Source organism: Pholcus phalangioides, unplaced genomic scaffold (genome assembly GCF_987345545.1).
Source record: "Pholcus phalangioides strain wild (caught in Gottingen) unplaced genomic scaffold, Ppha-v1.0 ptg000011l_1, whole genome shotgun sequence".
Classification (NCBI taxonomy): domain Eukaryota; kingdom Metazoa; phylum Arthropoda; class Arachnida; order Araneae; family Pholcidae; genus Pholcus; species Pholcus phalangioides.
In genome coordinates this window covers 49,813,318-49,825,644 of record NW_028301604.1, presented here as the reverse complement: position 1 = coordinate 49,825,644, position 12,327 = coordinate 49,813,318, and the positions used below count along the sequence as shown (strand labels likewise).

At 39.8% G+C, this 12,327-nt stretch overlaps 1 protein-coding gene across 1 annotated transcript in view; it reads left to right on the top strand.

The window, feature by feature from the left end:
- The window catches only part of Sesn (Sestrin), a 228,774-nt gene that overhangs the window by 140,152 nt on the left and 76,295 nt on the right, over positions 1 to 12,327 (top strand). Inside the window, exon 6 of the mRNA XM_089239615.1 lies at positions 10,566 to 10,675. Within this exon, the coding sequence (XP_089095741.1) occupies positions 10,566 to 10,675 (110 nt within the window). The remainder of the gene's footprint in view (positions 1 to 10,565; positions 10,676 to 12,327) is intronic.

Sequence of the window (12,327 nt, the reverse complement as noted above, 5' to 3'; positions counted from 1 at the left end):
AATATTGTGCAATCCGTATGTGACTTGAGTCACTCTTAGTGTGATTGTGATAATTCGTGAGTCCATCGTGATCGTTGGCACCCAGGTTCAAGTAGGGCTAAAAGGAAAGCTGCAACAAAGAAATATTAAGGGACTCAAAAACAATGAATGGTGGAAAGACAGGCAGATTAAGTTTTAAAAAAATTTGAATGTTTAATTCATTATAACTTAAGTTGCTGTTGACAAATCAAAGGTCATTTTTAACACTTAGAATTAGGTATAGTCTGTCATTCACATATCAAAATATAAACCTGAAACATTAGGTGCACCTTTAGATAATTTTTTAGAATGTATGATCATTTAAAATTTTACATTTTTATTTTTTTTTTATACTGTTGGGGCCCCCAACCAAAAAAAAAATAATCCAAAGTTTTGAACTTATCTAGCTGCCGCTGAATTCATGAGGCTGGCGTTGACTCCGAAGTGGCCTAGGTGTTCATACTCGCCATGAGTAAAGCTTAGTCCATATTTGCAGAGGGGAAGAGGTGAGGAGTTAGTCCCCTTTTCTTGCTGTTGAGAGAAAGTCAGAATGTTAACACGAATTTGCAGGGAGATGATGAACACGAGGCGAAGTGGTACTGGCACACGTACAACACAAAAGGGAAGTCCCGATGTAGTCCATTTCTTTTTTGAAGTGAAGTTTCGATCTTGCCTTTTTTTGTGAGAAGAATTCGGGTGGTGATGATTGCCTCGCTTAAGGCGCACGTAGGAGAATCACCTATTCCATCGCATGTTGAGCCGGCATGAACATCTTCGGACCCTCCCGGAGCAACCACCAGAAAACTTTTTGTACGTCTTATCAGATTGAAATCACATCTCTCCCTGCTCAAACTTCCGTATCTTTCAGTATTCTGTCTTGCTAGCACGTGGCTCCGGACCTGTGATTGGCTGAAAGTAGCGGATCACGCGCTCTCTCCCCCAGTACCTGCTGTACATTATCACGTGTCCGGTTTAGAAGCGTCAGCTTGATGATGACACATTCTTCCACGTTTGAAATTTCATGATTGTGCATGTCGAGAATTCTGCACATACCGGGTGCTCAACGGCGTGTGTGTGGTACTAATCAGTACCATAATATTTTCAAATTCGATTATTTTTTATATTTAATTTCAACAGATATTATTGATGTTTCAGTTCTTAAACAAAATATTACAATTTTAATTTAACACACAATAGAATCTTCAAATATATACGTTTCAATTTTTATGACCTGTTGTGAGCCGCCCCGCGGTACTGCACAAACACTCCCCCCTATGAAAGCCTTTTCAGTTCAATACACCGAACAAACACACCCTGGCTTCCTACGTACCACTCGGCCTAAGCCTTACCTAGAACTCCAGAATGTGGTTGGCTATCCTTCTCCCACTCGCGATGAAGTGGTACCTACCCCCCCGAGAGAAGGGAGAGTATTGGGACAGACAAACCCCCAAGGTGATAGTGGGGGTGGGGGATTCCGTGCAGCACCGCCAGGCTTCTCACCCGAAACACGTATCAGTATTAATTGGTCGGTGAGTCGTGAGCCCCTCATATAAATTTTAGCACAAATTTAGAATAATGTTAATGTATAATCACAAATTCTTTCAGTGTCTACCTGTGTAGCCACTATCGACGGTGGAACATGACCGTCCGAACCATGTCCACTTACATACAATATATGGATACCTACATGAAAACAAAATTACCAAGTACACAATACCATAAATAACATTATACATGAAAGGTGTGATGTTTCATAGCTCATCTGTGACAGCACTAGCCAGCACATATAATTACACCTATGCTTACTGGCTTTCATGACGCACATACACTTCGTAATGCATTGTCTGACTAAATACAGATATAAATGAAAGTGAACTAAAAAAAATACATGAATAAATATATATGTTTTAATTACGTGGCGGAACTCGTCCATCTACTCTAGGCCTTAGGTTGTGGCCATGCGCAGGTCCAGGCACAAATTGACCCATAATCAGAGGGAAGGTGTTCTGACCAGTCCGTCGAGATCAGTGGGCGGGCCACAGCTCAAGGGAGCCCGACTCCCCTTCCTACTAATGATGGCATTATTCGTGTCCACAATCCCAGTTCGAGGATCAATTTGTCTATCACCTGGATTGCTGGCTACATTTGATTGCATACTCTCATGTCTCTGTGTAACCAACGTGAGGTTCTCTATATGAGCGAGTCGCATATAGTCACTACGTTTAACATGGGTAATTTCCGCTATCACTGGTGACAAAAGCTTGGTGACTTTGAAAGGGCCCTGGTTGTGTTTGGTGAGTTTCTTGGCATGGCCAGGCTTCACCGCTGGATTGTACCAATACACCAAGTCTCCTACCTTAATTACCTGTGTTTTGCTGCATTTGGCTCGACGGTCCTCATTAGATTGAGCAGCTTGAGTAAGGTTCCCTTTCACTATTTTGTATGTCTGTTGCATCTGCCTCAGTATGCCATTAGCAAAATCTAATGTGTCTGCATATGAAAACGTGATAGGGCTGTTCAAAAACTGGTGTGGAGTGTTAAATTCCCTACCATAAACAAGGTATGCTGGGGAAAACCCAGTAGAATCATGGACAGAAGTACGATAGGCCAAAAGGGCAAATGTCAACTGTTTGTCCCAATCACTATGGTTGGAATTGATTAGGTGACTAAGTGATTCAGCAATAGTCTTGTGAACTCTCTCGACACATCCATTGGATTGCGGCCGCCAAGCAACTGTGGTTATCTTTTGGATGCCGAGGGTTTGATATACCTTTGTCATACCTGCACTGATGAGATTGAGGCCTCGGTCAGAGACAAGCTTCCGTGGGCATCCATATTGACTAATGAACTTCATCAGTACTTCAGCTACCACGTCACTATTAGTAGACTTGACAGGATATGCCTCTAGCCACAAGGTGAAATAACCAATGAAGGTGATAACATATCTATTACCAGAATCTGAAGAGGACAGGGGTCCCATGATGTCAAAAGCGACCTTTTCAAATGGACCGTCAGGAATGGAAATCCTCTGCAAGGGGGCCTTTGACTTTGGCACATGAGCCCTTCTCTCCATGCAACTCGGGCACGATTTGACCCAATTGACTACACTGTTAAAGAGACGGGGCCAAAAATATTTCTGTTTGATGTTTTTCAAGGTCTTGTGAATGCCCAAATGACAAGCAGAGGGTGAATCATGGTGAATTTGAAGAATATTTTTGATCAGTGATTGAGGAATCACCACTCTGTTCCTACGCTGTGCACCTGACTGTCTTTTATCAAAGCACATCAAAATGTCGTTATCAACAAAAAATGAGAGAGGTGGTGGACCTGTGCGGGACTTACTCTGTATAGCTAACTTAATCTGTTTGCATTTGTCGTCCTGTGACTGATGCTCTTTGATTACATCCAGAGTCACCTGAGGACAAATAACCTCAGTTTCGAAATTTTGAGTCTCATTCAAAAACAATTGTCCTTCCACAGTCTCTGTATCACCTACATGTCTTGACAAGAAATCAGGGATTGAATTAATTTTTCCAGGAACATATTTGATCTCAAACTGGAATTGGGAGAGGGATAATGACCACCTAGCTATCCTACAAAATGAATCTTTAATTTTTAAAGAGCTAGTCAAGGGGGCATGATCTGTGTAAATAAAAAATTTCCTTCCAAAAAGGTATTGTCGAAAATAATTAGTGAAGTATACTATGGCTAAAGCTTCACGTTCAGTGACCGAATATCTAGTCTCAGCTGGGTTCAATTTTCGACTGCCAAAAGCCACAGGTTTTGGATAGCCGTAGTCGTCCAACTGAGCTAGAACACTGACTATAGCCACATTACTGGCATCTGTATAGAGATGAAATTCTTTTGACATATCGGGCAAAGACAGACAAGTTTCTCTAACTAGGGCACTCTTGAGGTCCTGAAATTCTGCCTCTGCCTCAGCTGACCACAAAAATTTATTCTTCTCTTTTGTCAAATTTGTCAGGTTTATACTTCTCTTGCTAAATATCTGGGAGAAATTTTCGGTAATAATTAACTGCACCCAAAAAACTCCTGACATCTTTTCTAGATTTGGGGATCTTAAATTTGTCGACAATTTCCAAATTCTTTTTGTACGTCTTATCAGATTGAAATCACATCTCTTCCTGCTCAAACTTCCGTATCTTTCAGTATTCTGTCTTGCTAGCACGTGGCTCCGGACCTGTGATTGGCTGAAAGTAGCGGATCACGCGCTCTCTCCCCCAGTACCTGCTGCATATTATCACGTGTCCGGTTTAGAAGCGTCAGCTTGATGATGACACATTCTTCTACGTTTGAAATTTCATGATTGTGCATGTCGAGAATTCTGCACATAATTACCATCAGAAAGCCCCCCCCCCCCCAGTCCTTCCAGCCAGATTTAAACGCGAATAAGTCATCTGAGAGATAGGGAACTTGATGTTGCGATGGGTTAACTTTATTTCGACCGGATGGTGTTGGCATGATCCCCCCTCCACATCCTGCAGCAGGGCCTCCAAGCTGGGATGTTTGGCGGGCCCCAAATGAATTTATTGCATAAAAAAAGAATCGGCCTGCCCCCCCCCCGACTACAGCTCTGTAGGCCTCACCCTTGTGTGGGGTCATGGGTGTTAGACGCGGTGTTTCAGATGAATACAGCCCATGCTAGAAAAGCTGAGGAAAATTAAAACTTTTTACTTCTCGTGCTTCAAATTATGTCTCGCGCAGACATTCGAACTTCATTGTATATGTATAGCTGACCAATGACTGTTCCAAGAGGTCATCAGTTGACGTCATGACTCACTCAAGGCGGAATAGGAGAAGACAGCTCTGGGAGACCCATGTTGTTTTGGTTTAGGGAGGGTTACACCATAAATGCCTGCAAACAACCATGGCTATTTATTTTACATACATATATTTACATACATTATAATTTTTTTTTAGCCGCTGTGGTGGTCGAGTGGTTATAGTGCCGGACTCGTGATGCGAGGATCCGGGTTCGAACCCCACAGTGGTGGTCGGCTGAAGTTGGTTTTCTGTGGTTCCCAACTTCAAGGCGCAAATGCGAGCCGATCTCCCCGTTAATAAGTCTCGCCACAGAGAGCAACAGTCCTACAACGGTAAATCATTCAACCATAACACTTCACTCATAGTTAGAAAAACTGGGGGCAGATGACAGCACTACACATAACAAGCATTACACAGAAACAAACTTTACGTCAGGTTGCACTACACGTACACGCACATTGCCGCATGTAACGATTCGTTGGGGGGTTCCGCGGGGGGGGGGTGCATGTGTGGTGTAGCAGTAGCAGGTAGGGGCTCGGGGATCCATGATGTTCTTAAGTCAGCCACCTCGTTGGGCAATTTGCCTGTTGTGGCGTTGTATTTGTATATTTTTTGGTATTCGATTAAATTGACCAGAGACGCCCTCAGGGGTGTGCAATAGATGAGTCACGCCAGGCCACGCGCTTGCAAGAGTCCCGCATATGTGAGAACATTAAAAAAAGTAAATTTTTTTTGCAACAATAGAACAAGGTAGCTATGCTTCAACTATAGAAACGATAGTGATTATTTCAAATGATACATCAAATAAACTAGAATTCACAACTCGAAGGAGCCCCCACAGATCATTTTCCCTTCAGGCTCCGTGTCTGGTAATGGTGGCCCTGGAATTGATCTGAGAGACCTCAAATACTTTATTTTGGGCTTGAAATCACTTCAACTTGGATAATAATGCAGTTATTGCAAATTATAGTTGGAACAGTAGACGGATTAAATGCAACCAATTTTTCAGCTAATTTTTGGACCCTTAATTCTTAGTTTGTTATTTTTCCTTCCTTCCATAAATTATAAATGCCTTTTTAGTGCCTGTTTCAACGATAGTGAGAAATCGCTATTAGTGATTTTTTTACCTGCCTATTTTGACTATTTTTAGTCCCTGAAGTTCTGGGCTGTACTGATTATGATCTCAACTATCGACGCGTTCCTGAAATAATGGAAAAATGAGTGTAATAAAATGACTTCTTTCTGAAAAATTTTTTCCTCTTCAAGATTTATGTTCATAAGTCGAAAAATGTATAAGTTGGGGAGCGACTGCATAAAATTTTTTTGGAGGGGCCGCAAAAATTTTTTTTCACCGGGCCGCAAAATTCCTAAGCCCGGCCCTGCACAAGTGTTTTGTGTAGTAGTATTCATAAACTGAATTCTGAACTTAACTAGAACTTTACTTATGCATAAGAGTTTTTCAACTAGTGTGCTACGTGAGAATTGTAGTTGTGAAATAAAAAATGTTCAAGGAAATTATCAGATTAATTTTTAAAAGAAGTCTGAAGCCGCAGATATTGATTATACAGTATCTGACTACTTAGTGCGAGGAATTTATTTAATTTTTTTGTTTTTTTTCAAATTAGATGCATATGTAAGAGGGGAAACTGAACAATTGAGAGAAAAGAATAGTTAAAATATTAGCCATGATTCATTTCTGTTATCACTTAATGCAAGAATTTTCAAGAATTGGACAAAAAAAACCAAAATAAAAACATAGAGAAATACTTCTGTATTTATGGAAAGCCTGCACCTTTTCTGCATTTGATACTATGGAATACAGAAATATATTACAAATAATAAATATTACTAGAAGATATTTAAACCCTATGCCTGTCCAAAATTCAACCTAGCAAAAGCAGACATTGTAAACTGTATTAACTTATTCGGATTTAACGTTAAATTAAATTAACAGGCCCCCCCTAACAAATACTAACTTTTCTCCTATCCCTCCCCCTTTTTTCTTGATTCTTCTCTCCTTCATTCTAGGTCACCACAACTTGTCGCATTGTTTTGACGGAAGAACATACTCCACTGAAAATTCAAAAAAAAAAAAAGAGGTCTCCGTACTTCACAGCTCTCTTCTCTGTCCTCTCCAACCTGTTAACAATACTAGCAGAAGGTTGTGGCGCATTTTACCTGCAGGCGTGTTACCAGACCAGTCATTAATTTAACGACCAACCCCGATTTTGACAAAAAAACTCTTTCCAATTACACATGCACTTTTTTCACACAAACTCTCTTGTCTTTCTCTTCATACGTAGTCTCCGTGGCTACAATTTGTAAGCCCGCAGATGGCTCCATTGAGCCAGGCCCGGGAGTAAAAATTTCATTCTGGTCTGGTCTGGTCTGGAAATTAACAGCAGAATGGCTGAGTTTTTGAATTTTTATTTATTTTTTGTGACCAATTATAGTAAATAGTTTTTAAAACAATTTTGTGACTAAATCATAAAAAAATATTTTTCTATTTTAATTTGAATTTAAGTGTGCCGCAAGATGAAGAACGGGGCTGACTTCTCGAAATAGAACTGTGTCGACATGTTTTATATTGTAATAACGTAAATCATAGATAACGTAATCGTAAACGTCAAACTACGTCGACAAATGTATGGCATTTCTACGTCGAACGATGTCGGTTCAGATATACTTCAACGTCGGATTCGCTACATTGAATTGCGTCGATAGATGTATGCCATTTTTACGTCGAACGGTATCGGTAAACGACATCGAACGATGTCAAGTCAGATATAGTTCGACGTTGGATTCGGTACGTCGAAGAATGTATGCCATTTTTACGTAGAACGACATCGAACGGTATCGAAATATCAACGTCGTTCTATATCGATGTGCTACTACTACTTCAAACACCAGCCATATCGCAATTTACTGCCATTAGTGAGATGGGTTGGAAGTGAAGGCACTGTCTATCGGTGGTCGCCTCGAGTTCGTTAGGGAAAATATCTTATCTATATCCTCCCTTGGGTTCGAACCCGGGACCCTGACAACAACCTTCACGATGGTATACAAGCATCTTACCACCAAGCCACTCAGGCACAACCGATGTGCTACTGGGGAACGTGCTACAACATCTTCCATACCACCTGTGGTACGTTCCGCCATCACATGGCACTTGGCTCAGGCGGGGTTACGCTCACAGTGGCCTTTAAGGCGTGTACCTTTAACCCACAACATCGACAGAGTCGTCTAGAGTGGTATCGTTGCCGATCATCATGGCTGCCAAGAGACTGGCATCACATCGTGTTCAGCGATGAAACCCGCTTCAGTTTTGGAGCAAATGACCATCGGATTCGTGTGTGCAGAGGCCAGGGAAAGCAATCAGCCTTTTTTTTGCAGAGGCATACAGCCATTACTCCTGATGTAATGGTGTGGAGTACTATCTCTTACGACAGCTGGTTGCCCCTAGTCATCCTGCGTATAACTTTAGCAGCTCAAAGATATATTGATGACATTCTGCGGTCGGTTGCGTTACCCTCATGGCACATCATCCTGGGGCCATTTATCATCAAGATAATGCCAGGCCCGCATACGGTTCTCATATTTCTGGACTGCCTCCGTGCTGTTGATACTCTTCCTTAGCCAGCAAGGTCACCGGACCTTTCGCCAATCGAACATGTATGGGACATGGTAAGCCACCAGATTCCGGCACCACAAAATGTCACAGATCTGAAGCACTAATTGATGAATGCCTGGCAGAATGCATCGCAAGATGAGGTAAGATCTGTTTCATTCTTCACATCGACGTATACAAGCATGCAACACCGAAAGGAAAGGGGGTGCAGGGGTTCACCAATCACTGATTCGAACATTCTATGTGCAATTGCTAGCTATTGATGGGTCCTACGGTTTTGAATTTTTTGTCATTTTGTTGTCTGCGTATGAGCTTTACACATATTTAATTTCAATAAAAACTGTCACTTTTTTCATGGTGCTTTTTTTTTTGCAAAAGAGTGTATGATAATTGCTTTTGGTGAAATGCTGTTTTACACTGTCTAAGAACACCCTCTGCCGCTTTTGCTATTACGATTTGACCATACATTCTATGACCAAAAATGCTTGTTTAGGTGTCTTATAATCACCTCTTAAAGTTTTTCTCATGCCATACCTGAACAATCGTTAATGTCATATATTATTTACTTCTAAGGCCGAACGCATACTGGATCGAAGAGATAAAGAGGGTGACGAAGATGGAAAAATGAATCGGGGTGGAGGTAGAGGTACCCGCACATAGTAAACGAGTCTTTTAGAGCAAAACTGTGACCGGAGGGGGTTCTGAAATGTAAGGGTGTGATGATGATGATGATGATGATGCCTCTGTGGAAGAGAGAGGAGAAAAAGGGGGAGAGAGAAACGAACCAATCAACAGATAGTGAAATTCTGTACCTTGTGGTAAAAACAAACGGGATTGTTGAAGTCGCGTACCTCGTTCAGTGGCCTCTTTCTCTTTGTCTCGAGGTGTAGAACAAAATAGTCTGATTGTTTTTGACACTCGTTTCTATTTCTTACCTCTTCACTCCAGTATGTGTTCGACCTAAATGAAACGTTTTAACGCGATTTGGCTTGATGGTGATCAGCAGCAAGAATTCTGGTAGTAGTGCGCGTCAGAAGAAGAAAAAAGCTGTCCAAATAGAATGCACACGAATGGGCTAATTTCTTTCATGTACCGCTTCCTAATGGATAACGATCATAGGAGTGCGAGATTACACAACGTTGCTCTGTTTGCAGGCGTGGATCAAGAGGGAGTGATCACTCCTGTTAACTACAAAATAATATAGGAAAAATTGGTCTGTACCATAAAATACGGGACGGTTTAACGAGCCTACGCAATAAGTTGCCCCTCCCAACAAATCGTTCTGGATTCACGTCGACTGTTTGCCATCAAAATCGTCAGCGCTACGCAGTCACTCTTAAAAAACAGAATTTGATCAGTCGGTTTGGCTTAGCGTGTAGTGACGTTTTATCGTTAAAAAAACAGTATAGGGGACAACGATTGGCTATAGCGATAACACTGACATCGCAATTTTCTCAAAGATTGCGGATAAGTCAGCCATGGGTTTCGATGTATCCTACTGTTCCTACCCTGCTTTTTTTTTAAGATCAGGTGTCATTTAGAGGGGCAAAACCAGTTTTTTGTTAAAATATGGAGGATGATGAGTCCAAAATCAATTAGTTGTATAATTTTCTCTTTGAAATTCCTTTCATTATTAGAAATGATGGCCCGATGTGAACAATCATTTCCTAGGATAGAAGACATTCTTCCCTCAATCTACGTGAGAAGAATTTCGCGGTCTGACATTATTATTACTTTATTTTTTTTGGAGTCGTGAAACACGTTAGTTGTGTTCTATGTACATTTTATTTTAGCCTTGCTTTTTTTTTATCTTTGAAGAAAACTAGAATGTGATATAGGCCTATAAACTAAAATTTTGTAGATTGGAAGGCTCATTTTTTAATACCCGGCAGAAAAAAAGTAGCCAGCCCTGGCCTTATATGCTGATATACGAGAAATAGTTAGCATATTTTTTTATCTAATTGATTAATTTAAGTTTCCCGTTCAAAATAACGCGATGAAATTTATCTCTTCACTCAATCTCTCTCCCATAAATATTTCTCTGTTTTCATAACTGAAAATTAAAACCAATGCTGGGTTCCACAAAAAAAGGCTTTGTTCTTCATTTCTTTATTAGTTATTTCTCATTTTATAGGATTGCTCCTGGGACGACCATGCTTACTCCTTGCTGAACAGGTTTTACTGCGATGTTGGTAATGTGTTGGATGAAAAATTCAAAGTTGCTTATGATCTCACCTACTACACGTGAGTTTTAATCTAATAAAAATGATCTGGGTCTGTTAGAATTAGAATAAGAGAAATTATAATATAACTCTTGGCATTTATTGAGAAAAATACTCTGCAAGCAGCATGAAGATTTTTTCATCACGTTCCCGATTGAAACTTTTTCTCACTTCTCATTTCTTTTTTCTAGAAATTATGAGTTACACACATTTTATAGACTCTTGTAAACACTTGTCTTTTTTTAGATAACATCTTTTTGTAAAACTATTCGAATAATTCCAGCGGACATTTTTAATTTCAGGAACATGAAATTTCCGATTTATTACTTGTAAATCTGCATGGAACTGCATAAAATTTATGAAACTACTTGCTGCAATTTTTTGCAATCTTTATCATGATAAGAATGCGCTTTTTGAGAGTCACAACTGATGATTCTAAAGAAAACTATAAATATTTATAGGGTAAATATTAATTTGTGAGTAATGGCAACTTTTTATCGGGTACATAAGTAGTCACTTGATAGCATTGACCAGATCAGAATTTGAATATTCCGCTATCTCCTTTCCAGTGGCGTAGCCAGATTTTGGTCTCAGTGGGGGAGCGAAAATCACAAAGGCGCCATTTTTTGTTCTTGCTTTAGGCACAAACTTAAAATTACGCATTAGTAGAAAGAACTTGAAACTTTTCGATTTAAAAATTCAGATTAAATTTATTTTATTTTCAGTTGATGTTATTTTTCAAATTAAATTAATTACTTTTCAATTGATCAATTTATTTTAATTTTTTAATTAATTAAAAAAAATGTAAATTTTTTTTTACTTTATTTTTTGTGTACTTATACAAATGCAAACACCAAAAACAACTGGGAAATAATCCTAGAAAGTGATTGGAAAAAAATTTAGATTAAAATATAAAAAATGATAGGAGAAAAATGAAACAAAAAGAAAGATATATATTTTCTCTCCCTCTCTAAAATTATTCCAAGATATGAAAGTATAGAAAATTCTTCATGCTTCCATTTAATCGCTTTCATTATGTTACACTCTTATCGTACGCACATATCACATGTATACTACTGCAACTCAATCGTACATGCACGTCCAAGACATTTCTCTTATAGAATTTCCAACAAATTGGTGCATGCTGGAAAGTTTTCTTATATTATGCGGGACCATGACGTATCTATTATGTCATAATTGTGCATGGTTTGTGTTCGAGAAGTTTTGCCACATGTTTTCCATATTAGAAGTAAAACTGGCAGATACCTGAAGTTTCGTATTATGCAAATACCACGGTGAAAGTCTGCCTGCTCTCTGCGGGAAAACTTGCCAAACGAAAGATCGGTTAGCATTCATACCACGAAATTTGAAAAACGAAAAAAACACTCACTCCAGTCAACCACCACTCTGCCGCTAGTAGGGTTCAAACTGGAATCATCGCGATACGAGTCCATCATGATGCCCGCTACATCGCACAGTGACTATCACATACCACTGGATTGCAGACGAGCAAGCAGAGGGTGCCATGAATCCAAAAAGGTTTGTGAACCACTGCTTCAAACGAATTCATGTGTGCCGGAAATTTTCGTATGTGTCCATAATGTATTTAAGTACAGGACGTTCCCATAATTAAAAGACACTATTTTAAAGTAGCCTACAGGCAATACCAGTCAT